At 39.6% G+C, this 13,925-nt stretch overlaps 1 protein-coding gene across 1 annotated transcript in view; it reads left to right on the forward strand.

Annotated features, from left to right (window-relative positions):
- ADAMTS3 (ADAM metallopeptidase with thrombospondin type 1 motif 3) overlaps window positions 1-13,925 on the forward strand; it is a 295,940-nt gene that overhangs the window by 263,395 nt on the left and 18,620 nt on the right. Inside the window, 5 exon segments of the mRNA XM_043969646.1 lie at window positions 169-249; window positions 3,818-3,981; window positions 8,481-8,646; window positions 8,888-9,020; window positions 11,243-11,450. Coding sequence (XP_043825581.1) covers window positions 169-249; window positions 3,818-3,981; window positions 8,481-8,646; window positions 8,888-9,020; window positions 11,243-11,450 — 752 coding nt within the window.

A 13,925-nucleotide genomic window follows, 5' to 3' on the forward strand; every position in this document is an offset into this window, starting at 1 on the left:
TGTTACAAAACCTATCAGTTCGCTGAAGTGACAAACCGCATTTAGGTTTGTGTGTGCTCCTTTCTGCAAGTAGAAGCAACAGAACAACAATAATATAGTTTGCTACTAACCTCAGCTATTCCTTCTCTTTCCCTCTTGTGTTCTCCTGATTACTGAACCGGGCAAAAGGGTACCTTAAGATGTTTGATATCCCCCCTGGTGCTAGACATGTGTTAATACAGGAAGATGAAGCTTCTCCTCATGTCCTTGGTAAGTTATTTCTATCCTTGCATCATGCACTCCGTGCTAAAGTGCGCTTAAATGTTCAAGTATCAAAAAATGCATTGGTTTTAAGAACCAGAAGAACATTATTTTAAAGGCAATAATTACATAGTGGTAGAAAGAGGGACAAGAATTCTGATTTCATTGGTATATGGAACTCCCAGGTGAGAAAAATCTCTACCAATGCAGGTTATCACCTTCTCGGCAGTCTTAAAGAATCATATGAGGGCACTTAGGAATAAGTGACTTGCCCAGGGCTACACAGAAAATAAGAGGTGAAACTCCATCTAGGTCTCCTTGATTATGAGGTTAGGTCTTTCTCTGAGTAGGGCTAATGACTTTTCATGGCTTTGCCTTACAAATCCAATTCACTATACAAGTCAACATATCACCCTCCTGATGTCATTGAGATTGAAGGATGAACAACAACTCTCTGTACCGTGTAACATTGCTTTTCAATGATCATATTACCAGAATTTTACTCAATCATTGACCTACACTATGTTTACCTCAAAGCAAGATCCAATTCAGTTAAATAAACATTTCTCATGCCCCTAGGTACGAAGCATGCTAAACACTTGGGCATACATACCCAAATCTTAGAAGACTAGTCTTAGCTTGTAAGGAACTTAAAATCTAGTATACAAATAACTAAAATGAGGCATAGATATAAATGACAAAACTGTAATCAATTGAGATACAACGTTCTTAGGAAATTCAAAAAGAGAGGGCAGAGCTAGGTTGTAGAACTTGGGGAAAAACTTATCTATAAGGGTGAATTTCTGCTGTAATCAATAAAGGGGTTTGACTTGGAATGAGGAAGACTTGAGTTCAAATCCTGACTCAGAGAGTTACCCATGGCTCCCTAGCAAGTCACTTAACCTTGCTTGGCCTCAGCTTTCTCTTCTTTAAAATGGGGGGAAAGGGGCAGCTAGGTAGCACAGTGGATAAAGCACTGGCCCTGGATTCAGGAGGACCTGAGTTCAAATCCAGCCTCAGACACTTGACACGTAGTAGCTGTGTGAACCTGAACAAGTCACTTAGCCCTCCTTGTCCTGCCCTGCCCCCCAAAATGGGGATAAAAATAGCATCTCCCTGACGGGGTTGTTGTGAGGATTAAATATGTTGAGTGCTTTGCAAATCTTAAAGCTCTACATGAATGTTAGCTATTATTAGAAGAGGTAGCACCTCAGCTGTGCTTTGAAGGAAGGGAAGGATTTCAAGAAATAGGAGACTGAATCAAGAAATAAAAGCTTTAGCTTTGGGGATGAATCCTTGTCAGTTTGTTAATTCAAAGTTTAAAAAAAAAAGGTAATGGGGCAGCTAGGTAGCACAATGGAGAAAACACTGGCCCTGGATTCAGGAGGACCTGAGTTCAAATCTGGCCTCAGACTTTTTTTTTCTTGGTGAGGCAATTGGGGTTAAGTGACTTGCCCAGGGTCACAAGGCTCACACAGCTAGTAAGTGTTAAGTGTCTGAGGTCAGATTTGAACTCAGGTCCTCCTGATTCCAGGGTGCTCTTTCCATTGCGCCACCTAGCTGCCCCCAGCCTCAGACTTTTGACACTTATTAGCTGTGTGACCCTGGGGAAGTCACTTAACCCTCATTGGCCTGGAAAAGAAAAAGGTAATAAACAAAACCCTGTTTGCCTCAGTTTTCTCATCTGTAAAGTGAGCTGGAGAAGGACATGGCAAACCACTCTAGTTTCTTTGCCAAGAAAACCTCAGATGGGGTCATGAAGAGTGGGACATGACTAAAATAACCGAATAACAATAACAAATGCATTGTTAGATAATAATATTAGAGCATTTGTCTACAGTTATGATCCCCTCCGAAAAGTAGGGCATTCTACCTGTTGCCATGTTGTGCATCTGGCGATGTCACATCTCAGATATTTTCTGGCCAGAACAAAAGCCATGTGTTTTGAGTGTTTTGTGCTACTTTGGGGGAAAAATCTGGATGTTTTTAGCAATTTTCTTGCTGTTCCCTCATCTGTTTTCCAACTTGTGCAATGATCTATACTATCCCCAATGGTCCTCTTTTTTCTAGTCTGCTAATAATCCATTGGAGAAAGAACCTATTCCGCTCACATAAACAAGTCACACAAATGGACTATGACTAATGTGCCACTTATAAGTACGCATGCAGACGGCACTGTCTGGTGTTGTTAAAGCAACCTCAAGGTTTCAAAGACCCAGTTAATATCATCTGTCGCCATAGTGGAAATTTCTTTCATTTTGACTGTAAATGTAGAGAAAAGAAATTATTTATATGAATTTAGTTCAATCAATTTTAAACTGAAATTTGAAAATTGGTCATACTGTTCTTAAAATAATAATAATTATAAGTTCTAGTGTTTGGGTGTGATTCTTATTTCCCCCAATTTGTCTTCTCCCTTCTCCCTCCCCTTAGTTGCACAGTAAAGTAAATGAAAGCATTATTATTTTTCTGGGTCATAAATTATTTGCAGAATACTCATTATTTTCAAGTTCCATGCCAGACTTTACAAAAAGATGACTAGAATATATGGGGTTCTGCTTTTATCATTCCATGGCAATGGGGTTTTAAATTTTGAGTGCCAAGGAAAAAGTGTGCCTATATGCTTAATACAAGCACGTCTGTTTATCCAAACCTAAACTCTTTCCTGTCTCAAATTTTTCAGCTATGTGTTGGATATCTTAAACTGGATGTCCCAACACATCTCAATGTAACATGGCCCAAAGTGAACTCATTATCTTTCCTTTCAGACTTTCCCCTCCTCCAAACTTCCCTATTGCTGTCAAGGGCACCACTATTCCCACAGTCACCCAGGCTGTGCCTGAGAGGTAGTGTAGGATAGCAGATCTCTATCTGTCCTACAAGCCAGAAAGCTCAAGCTTCAAGTCCCATCTCTGACACCTACTGTTCTGTGACCCTAGGCAAGTTACTTAATCTCTCAGTGGGAAGTATTTAACAAAATTAAGAAAAATAACATGCAACATAGATAATGTTAATTTATAGTTTTCTAAGTCAACATGGGCCTGCAGGGATCAGTTTCTATGAGTTTGACACCCCTAGTCTCTCTAAGACTATCCATTGCAAAGAAGGTGACAGGATGTATGAGTAGAGAGAGATTTCTCACCCAGGAGTTCCTATTCCAATGAAATCACAGATATGTATGTGTGCATGTATGTATACATACATGTATGCACACACATATACTTATATAAACATAAATACACAGTACCCTAAAAATTTTATTGCATTTAGAATTCTATCAAAGCTCAAAAATATGCATATATTATATGTGTATATAGGGACGTGTATTGTGTGTATGTGTATATGTATGCACATCATCTTCTATCTAGGAAGCTTGCTAGAGATGCCAATGTTAATATCCAGTAGGGGAAGCAGAAGTCACTTCAAAACAATAAGGCATAGTGTAATTGTTATTCTTATTGTTTTAATAAGTATACTCAAGGAGAGAGAAATAGCTTTTAGTTTTTTAGAAAAGAATGGATTTACTATGGATCCTTAGTTCTATCATGCCTGGCCCTCAGACTTTCCCTTTCTTTAGCTATCAAGAACCAGGCAACGGGGCACTACATTTTAAATGGCCGAGGGGAGGAAGCAAAGTCTCGGACATTCATCGATCTAGGAGTGGAGTGGGACTACAACATCGAAGATGACATTGAGACTCTTCACACTGATGGGCCTTTACATGACTCTGTCATTGTTTTGGTATGTGGTATCATGGTCAAAATTTCCTTGGAAGCATTTTTAAAAATTAAATTTCATTGTAATAGCTTTTATATTGGATAACATCCTTATTAACATGTGTCTTCATTTGGGTGGTTTTCATTGGATTTTTTTTTATGTGACTACATACAAGGTATTTTAAAATTTGCTTCTACAAAGTTCCCTGCTTTCAGGAAATTCAGAATATCAGGTGGTCAGCTTCTTATATCCTTAATCTCTTAAAGTCCCACCTGAAACCAATTACTATCATTCAAACTTCAGACATGATTAACAATCTGAAAGATCCAGAATCAATAAACATTTATTAAGTACCTGCTATATTCTGGACACAATGCTAAGTGCTTGGGGTACCAAACAACAACAACAACAACAACAAAAACACAACAACAACAATGCATAACAGTCCCTGCCCTTAGAGAGCTCATAATCTAATTGGGTAAGACAACACATGAGAAGAAACTTAAGGGGATGTTGAGGAATGATGAAATCAGTCCTAAAGCCATAATAGAAAATAGCCTGAGTTGATTTCATCTTTCAGATAGATGAGTTTCTGAAGATCATGACTCCAGGAACTGAGGGGGATGGGAAATGATGTGGTAAATGCCCAGGATTCCCTTCTCAAATCATGGAGGATCTGGGAGGAGCTCTCCAATGTCCAACCTTCATCCTCACTAATCAGGAAAAAAACAAAAAAACACAGTTTCCCAACATGCCTTGGCACTCTCAATCTAGGACTCTGTTGAATTAGTAAATAAGGGAAAGAAAAGCCAAGATAAAGGACCATTTACCTACAGCTTATCATTTTCTTCCCACACATACCACTCCCAAACTAGTTTTGAAAATTCTTTCACTGACCTATTTAACTTGGACAGGAATTGACATGTTACCACACATCTTCTTTCCAACACATAACTGACTTAGAAGAACAATGTTGAGCAAAGAGTCTGGCATCAACAGCAACCCTTGAGGCTTCAAGCTCTCAGTAAAATTGACAAGCATTGTTGAATCAAAGCATTTAAGAAATGAATGGGATCTTAGCCATTATCCTCATTTTACAGATGAGGAAAAACAGGTATGAAAAGTGAAGTGACTGGCCCAAATCTTTCTTTTAAAAACAGCACTAGAGAAGAACAAATGCTGTCCTAAATTTCAGAAAGGAAATAGAGTCGAGACTGCAAATTATGGGCAAGGGAATTTAACTTTGCTGGCAACATTTTTGAATATATTACTAGAGTGATACTTGGCGGGGGGGGGGGGAGAGTCAGGGGGTAGTCATAAAGAGTAAGCATAACCCCATTCGTTAAGAATTGGCCAGAAGGAGAGGAAAGGGAAAGGGAAAAGGCCTGCCAGGCAAACCTCATATCCTTTGTGCTGACAGGGTTACATGACCAGTCAATGAGAGGAATGCAATAAATGTAGTTGACCTAGATATTAACAACATATTTCATATGTGTTTATCTCATGTGGATGAAATGGTAAAAAGTGGGCTAGGTGATATATAATACAATTAGGTATTTATCACATAAAGGCACTGATTGAATGTCTAGACCAAGAAAAGCCATTAATGTTTCAATGACAGTTGAGAAGCAGTCCTCTAGTGACATACCTTGAGCTAATTGGCATTTTTATGAATGGCTTAAATCAGAAGTTCTTAGCTTGGGATGATGAATGAGAGAGAGAGAGAGAGAGAGAGAGAGAGAGAGAGAGAGAGAGAGAGAGAGAGAGAGAGAAGAGGAGGGAAGGGGAGAGGAGGAGGAGGAGGAGGAGGAGAAGAAGAAGAAGAAGAAGAAGAAGAAGAAGAAGAAGAAGAAGACGAAGAAGAAGAAGACGAAGACGAAGACGACGACGACGACAGAGAGTGAGAATGAGAAAGAGAGGAGAGGAAGAGGAGGAGGAGAAGAAAGAGGAGCTGGAAAGGAAAAGAGAAGAGAAGAGAAGACAAGACAAGACAAGACAAGACAAGACAGAAGGAAGGTGGGAGAGCTGTATTTGACAGTTTCCTTTTTGATCATATCTATTTTATTTTAAACATTTAGCAACATTATTCGGGGAAGGAGCCTGTAGGCTTCACCAGACTGCTCACAGGGTCCATGACACAAAGAAATTGGGCCTTTGCCTTATTCCACAAGGCACAGATGAATGTGCTTATTTCATTTACAGATGACAAAATCTTAGGATAAGTAACATGTGAATGACAGTCAGGATCCCAAGAGATCTCTATAGACTGAAACATTGGCTCAGTCTATTAGGATGAAACTTAATAGGGATCAATGTTTACATTGAAAGACTTTAGTCTTTCACTTTGCTAGCATAAAATGGTGGAGGCCTGGATTGAGGGAAGTTCATGTCATAAAGATGTGGAGGGTTTAGTGGGCATCAAATCCAAAGAGTATCAAAGTATATTATAACAACCAAGAAAGCTAAGACAAGTTTAAAGTGCATTCATTAGGAAAGAGATCGTGTCCAGGACTACTAGTGCATGGTCTCTGTATTTTTGCTTAGTTGGACAAAATTTACAATGTTACATTCAGTCCCAGGGGCTACATTTTAAAACTGGGCATTTGGGCTGGCTGGCTCCCATATTTGGAATTCTCTTCTTCCTCACCCATGTCCCCTGGCTTCCTTCAAGGGGCATATAGGTGGCACAGTGGGTAAAGCACTCGGGCCTAGAGTTGGAAAGACCTGAATTCAAAGCCATCCTCAGCTACTTACTAGTTAGTTATATGACCCCAAGCAAGTAACTTAACCTCTGCCTGCCTCAGTTTCCTCAACTGGAAAATGGAAATCATAATCATTGCACTCTCATTCTCATTCAAATAGAAATAAATGACAGGATAGTAGCTCCTTCGTTTTGATCTGGAAGGGTCCTCAGAAGCTATCTGATGCCCCACCTCCTCAACTACCTTATAGGGTATTTGTGAGGATGATATGAAATGCTAATTGTAAATCGATTAGCACAGTGCCTAGCACATAACAGATGTTTAATAAATGCCTCTTGCCTCCCTCAAATCTCAGCTGAAATTTCATCTTCTACAAAAGCCCTTTCCTAAGTTCCATCCATCTGAGATTATCTACAATGTGTCCTCTTATATATTTTGTTTGAACATGGTGGTTTGCCCACTGTCTTCCCCATTAATTTTTTTTTTTTTGGTGAGGCAATTGGGGTTAAGTGATTTGCCCAGGGTCACACAGCTTCTAAGTGTCAAGTGCCTAAGGCCGGATTTGAACTCAGGTCCTCCTGAATCCAGGGCCAGTACTTTATCCACTGAGCCACCTAGCTGCTCCCCCCCCCCCAATTAAATTTTAAACTTCTTGAGGGCAGGGGTTGTTTTTGACCATTCTTTGTATCCTTCACATTTGGTACGGTAGCTGACACATGGTAAGAACTTAAATATTTGTGTTTGACTTGATAAAGTGGGATATGTCCAGGGAGTGGTAACAAGAATAGCAAAGGGCTTCAAGATCACATCACATAGAAACTGATGGGAGAAACTAGAGATGTTTAGCCTAGGGAAGAGATATCTTAGGATATATGAAGGATTAAAATTGTTCTACTCCATCACAGAAGGCAAATTTGGGTGGAGGTTACAAAGAAACTCATTTAGGTTTTGGATGAGGTAGAACCTCTGAACAATTTGAACTATCTAAAGGAAGAATGGGTTCCATCAGGAGTAGTAGGGTCTCCGCCACACAAGAGTCTTCCAGGAAACACCAGATCCATTCTGAGACTCGGGCACACATAAAGGTTAGACTTTTGCTAACCATAACACTCTTCCCAGTAGAGTTCCAGATTCTCCTTTTAGCCCCAATTTCCTGAAAACAAGGCATCTATTTAAAGTTTATTTTAAAATATTAGACTCTTTATTAAATATTAGAATTAATATGATTGGGGCAGCTAGGTGGCACAGTGGATAAAGCACCGGCCCTGGATTCAGGCATACCTGAGTTCAAATCCAGCCTCAGACACTTAACACTTACTAGCTGTGTCACCCTGGGCAAGTCACTTAACCCCTATTGCCCTAAAAGAAAAGGTTAAAAAAAGAATTAATATGATTAATCTAATCTAATTAATATTAGAACTTTATAATTCACTTGATATAAGGATGTGCTTACAATAGCTGCCAAGACATCTTTTTAAAAAGCAAAAATGCTTTCAAAACCCAAGTACAAACCATTATTTAAAGGAAATCTCAAGTAACTCTTTGTAAAATAAAGGAACCTTTTGTAATAGGAATAATCTCCCTTTAATTTTTAAAAAATAAATTTACTCTTCAGTCTTATACTTTTAAAAACATAGCATGGATCTCTTAATGTATTAAAACACCTGATTCAGCTTCTAATTATCACAGCCTCCTTGAACAAAAAGGAGGCAATTTCCAATTTCAGTAACAATAATAAGTGGAATTAAAATAGAACATTTTATTTAAGAGTTTCTCTGCCCCATTAGCCTAATTCACATGGCCGTATTATGTATTTAACAGATTATTCCTCAGGAGAATGACACACGTTCCAGTTTGACGTACAAGTATATCATTCATGAAGACTCAGTGCCCACCATTAATAGCAATAATGTAATCCAGGAAGAATTAGATACTTTTGAGTGGGCTTTAAAGAGTTGGTCCCAATGCTCAGAACCCTGTGGTGGAGGTAAGTGGACCACATTTTTCTCATAGCAATACACAGCACCAAGATGGGAAGAAGAGGATAATTGTTATGCATCTCCAGAATCTAAATACTTTGCCATTTTAGATTCAGTAATGCATGTTAAGAGGGTCTCTTTTTGCGATTGGCATGCTTTTAATGAACTGTTGTTTAAAGCTAGGTTTTTTTTCATTGCTGGGTAAGTTTTTACTTTGGGTCCATAGTAACCTCTTCAGACTTTCCCTAGGTTCTCAGTACACCAAATATGGGTGCCGCAGGAAGAGTGATAACAAAATGGTGCATCGCAGCTTCTGTGAAGCCAGCAAAAAGCCAAAACCCATTCGGAGAATGTGTAATCTTCAGGAGTGCACACATCCCCTGTAAGTATTTATTATTAGTAGTAGTAGCAGTAGTAGTAATAGTAGTATTTAGTATTTTATTTTTTTCTAATTACATGTAAAGACAATTTTCAACATTCATTTTTGAAAGATTTTGAATTCCAAATTTTTCTCCCTCCCTTTCCTCCTCCCTCCTTAAGACAGTGAGCAATTTGATATAGGTCATATATGTGAAATATTATTATTATTATTATTAATATTACTTGACTCATTCTCCAGATAAAAATAAATAGTAGAATCACAGCTTATGCAGGCATCTACAGCTAGAAAGCCATCTAGTCCCCAACTCCCTTATTTTACAGATGAGAAACTGAGTCAGGAAGAAGTGAATTGACTTGCCTGAGGCCACACAGGCACTAAGCATCAGAAGTAGAATTTGAATCCTTACTATAGTACCAGTCCAATGAACCTTGGTCGTTCAGTTAATGTCTATATTCACATTTAACAATGGCTCCCATGTGAACAGAGCCCAGTGGTGTCAGCTCCTCATTTCATTGTCCCATCCTAATTTACAGGCCCACAAAGATAGGCATAGACTGTGTCTGTGTACTGTAGTTAATTCACTTTTGGGGGGGGGCAATGAAGGTTAAGTGACTTGCCCAGGGTCACACAGCTAGTAAGTGTCAAGTGTCTGAGGCCAGATTTGAACTCAGGTCCTACTGAATCCAGGACCAGTGCTTTATCCACTGCACCACCTAGCTGCCCTAATTCTCTTATTTAATGAGATTTAGTTAGTGCCTACTTTGTGCAATGCTATGTAAAGAAATACACAGATTCTAAAAGGCAAGGATGAGGATGGGCCACATTCTTGGAATTAGGAATTGCTTGTGCAAGTTCATAAACATTGGAGATGGAGTTCACACAGCAGCAAACAGTGTAATGTGGCTAGAACACTGAGTTTGAAGTTAGATTTATTTTAGAGGCGTAGTAATCAGTAATCATAGTTACTGATCACAGTTACTCATCTTTCCCAATAAACCTGACTGTTCTCCAAACTCTAATTTCTGTTGAGAGCATGAACACACCCTCAGTCATCCAAGATCCAACCTTGGATTCATTCTTGATTCTTCCCTCTCCCTCACACCTCACATGCAGTGAGTTGCCAAGATTCTACCTCCTTGTCATTTCTTCCATCTGTCCCCATATGTCTACGCATATAGCTACCAACGTAGTTTAGATTCTCATTACCTTTCTCATCTGGATTAAAGTCACAGCTTCCACCTCGTTCTCTACAAGCTGGAAAAATCATCTTCCCAAGTCCTCTAGATCTGACCACATTACTACTCTCCTCAAAAAACCTTCCACCACCACCCCATTGCCTCTAAGTTAAAAAATAACTTCACACTCCATGTTCCAGCCAAATTAGACTGCTACCTCCCTGAACCCAATCTCTAACTCAAATCTCACCCAACCCATAACCAAGAAAGTGTCTCAGCTACAACATACCCATCTTGGAGTCATCCAGTCTTTTTAAAAAAATCTCTGGTAAGGGACAATCCCTGACTTTCATGAATAGCCTTTTCTTCTTTTGGATGGCTCTAAGAGTTAGAAGGTTTTTCTCTTCACAACTTCTACCCATCGCTCCTAGTTCTAGCTACTCAAGACAAACCAGCAAGTCTAATCCCCTCAGTACATAAATGGCATAAATGGTAAATAGGCACTTAATAAATGTTGATTGATTGATAGCAGCTCACCTTCTACTGAAGGGAGATGAAATAACTAGGCACCTACAAGATAGAAACACAATAGATGGAAGGAAATTTCAGAGAACTTAAAAAAGGCACAAGTAGTTGCGGGGAGAGCCTCCAGGAATAGGCCTCCTCCTGCAGAAGGTAGGATTTGAGCTGAATATTAAAGAAAGTCTAGGAAACTTGTCAGATGAGGGCCAAAAGCTTTCAAGACACAGAGAACAGCCAGTGAAAAGATACAGAGATGATTGGAAGATAAATGAAGATGCTTGTTATCAGAAAGGGAATGGAATTCAGAAGGCCAGTCTCTTGAGAGGCATGGATAGAATGCAGCCTACCTCAGGGAGGAAGTCAGGAATCCCTAAACAAAATCAGGTGCTTTGGGACCCAGTAATCTGGGTGATAGCTGGCAAACTCTGGCAAAGGGCTGCCATCTCTCTGCTTTGGCTTGAACACCGCTGACAAGTATTTTCTCCCTACATCACTAGAACATATGTCTTCTCCTCCTTTCTGTAGCTGGGTGGCCGATGAATGGGAATACTGTACCAAAACTTGTGGGAGTTCTGGTTATCAGCTCCGCACAGTACGATGCCTTCAGCCTCTCCAGGATGGAACCAACCGCTCTGTACACAGCAAGTATTGTCTAGGAGAACGCCCCGAGACCCGAAGACCTTGTAACAGACTGCCATGTCCCTCCCAATGGAAGACAGGGCCCTGGAATGAGGTGGGTATGTGGGTTTGTAGTATATCTATCTATCTATCTATCTATCTATCTATCTATCTATCTATCTATCTATCTATCTATCTATCTATCTAATTATTTATTTTTGCTTTGCCCCTCCCCCTATAATAAGCTTGTGATTGGCAAATTATAATGATGAAGCAAAGCTTAAAGTCACAATTCCTGTTCTCAATTGACAAGACAGGCAACATTTGTTTGGTGTGGGTGTGGGGCTATGTTTGTGTATATGTGTATTTTCTTTATGATTCAAGGAGGGAGTTTGGGCAAGGGATTAATATGCATTCATTACATCTCTATCTGGATATCTTACCACATCTCCAAATCACCTTATTTAAAACTAAGCTTATTCTGTCTCTCTCAAAAGTAGAAGGTTTGGCTCCTTAGCAATTTCTTACTTCTTTTATTTTGTGTGTGTGGTAAGATCATTCACTCAGCCTCCCATGTTTGCAAACCTTTGGGATTTCTTTGATTTTTCCCTCCTTCTCATCTCTCTTATCTAATCACTTACCAGGTGTGGTTAATTTCACTTCAGCAGCCTCTTTCATCCATCCCTTCCTCTCTATTCTAATTCACTACACAAGTACAAGATGGGGGAAGCATAGTTAGATAGCTTTTTGTCTGGGAAAATCTCTTTTCTAGGGGTGGGAGAATTCTGGGGAGGTGGTGAAATAAGCAGTATCCTATACATAGCTCTCTCCATATTGCACGACATGATACAATTAAAGAGCCCCAAATATAGAAAAATCAATAATGACGTGAATACAAAGAGTGAGAGTCCAGCCCAAGGTGGTTCTTATGGAACAAAGAACTGAAGACCATTTTTTTTTTTTTTGGCAGGGCAATGGGGGTTAAGTGACTTGCTCAGGGTCACACAGCTAGTGTCAAGTGTCTGAGGTCAGATTTGAACTCAGGTCCTCCTGAATCCAGGGCCAGTGCTCTAACCACTGCACCACCTAGCTACCCCCTGAAGACCAATTTACTAATCTTCCTTCCACTTGGGGGATTGCTTCCTTACTCCCTATTCATCCTTCTCCCACAACCTACTGACTGGCCCAGGGTTATAGTAAGACCTTCATGACTGCTGCCATTTTAGTCAATAACTCTTGAGTGAACCCATTACTTGACTTCCTACCCACCAATCCATAACCCTTAAAGTCGATGGAATAACCAATTATTCCAAACGTTTTAGCCCCAGGCTACTGACACCTCAAGTAGCCCAATCACTGACTTAAGACCTATTGGAATTTTAGAAATTGTCTTTCATAGTTAACCCCTTGGAAGCATCTTAATGCAAACCTTCCTTTCAGGGCAGATTGAAACCTATGAATCAGATTAGCTCTATGCAAAAGAAGGAGACATCTGTAGATGAGTACAGAGCAAAGGGAACAAGAAAGTAAAGGAGGGAGAATACCAGAAATCAATTTCTAGTTATACTCCAAAGGAGGAAACCTGCAGGCAATAGGAGTGAAAGGTGGAGAAGAATCCCAAGTGCAAAGGATTCTGGGACCATCCCTCAAAGCAGAGTCTGGAAATACCCTTCCTTAATCCCTTCACAGCCCGCCTCTTTGGGCTGAGATTGAATAAAGTCAGTAGCAGAGAGAAGAATAGAGTCCAGAAGTGAAGAGTAGAGACAATGATTAGATTAGACCCCATTGCAGTGGCCCCTCAGGGTCTGCCCTCACCTTTTGGGGGCGGGCCACAGACCTCTTCAAACACTGGTGCTATGACAGAAGAAAAAGACAGAAGTAGAGCACAACATCACTACTCCTTCAGGAGGGAAAGAAAGGGAGTTACAAAGCATGGTTTCATCAAGGATATCAGAGAAAAGGCAATAGAATTGTTGAAAAAATATGCAAAAACTGAGGAAGAAAAAAGAATATCTAAAGAAAAGAATAATTTTTTTAACTTTGTTTTTCTCATTCTTAAAAAATGTAAATTTAATAAATATCAACAAAAAAGGAAGGCTCATGTATGCACAGCAGAACAGAGAGGGTGGTGCATAAATCTAAATCTCTGGAATATACAGCTTATTTTGCTGAAAACAAACAAAAAAGCAATCTCAATGTTCAACACTTCTCAACAAAAGAAACTGAATCAATATCCTCTCAAGAAGATGTATGACTTACAGTTAATTCTGTGAGTCCTGAAATGAGAGAGTAGCAATTCTAAGAACCACTGAAATGATTTAGAAGAGCTATCAAAAAATAAGGTGAAAACATCGAAGCAATTAGAGCTCTCAGAAAGGAAACGATTGAGGTGGTGCAGTAGATAAAGCACCAGCCCTGGATTCAGGAGGACCTGAGATCAAATCAGGCCTCAGACACTTTACACTTGCTAGCTATGTTACCTTGGGCAAGTCACTTAACCCTCATTGCCCTACAAAAGAAAAGAAAAGAAAAGAAAACTCCATTTAAAAAGGAAATGATCCAATCTAACAGATGACTAGAGGATTTCTAG

Source organism: Dromiciops gliroides, chromosome 6 (genome assembly GCF_019393635.1).
Source record: "Dromiciops gliroides isolate mDroGli1 chromosome 6, mDroGli1.pri, whole genome shotgun sequence".
NCBI classification, from domain to species: Eukaryota; Metazoa; Chordata; class Mammalia; order Microbiotheria; family Microbiotheriidae; genus Dromiciops; species Dromiciops gliroides.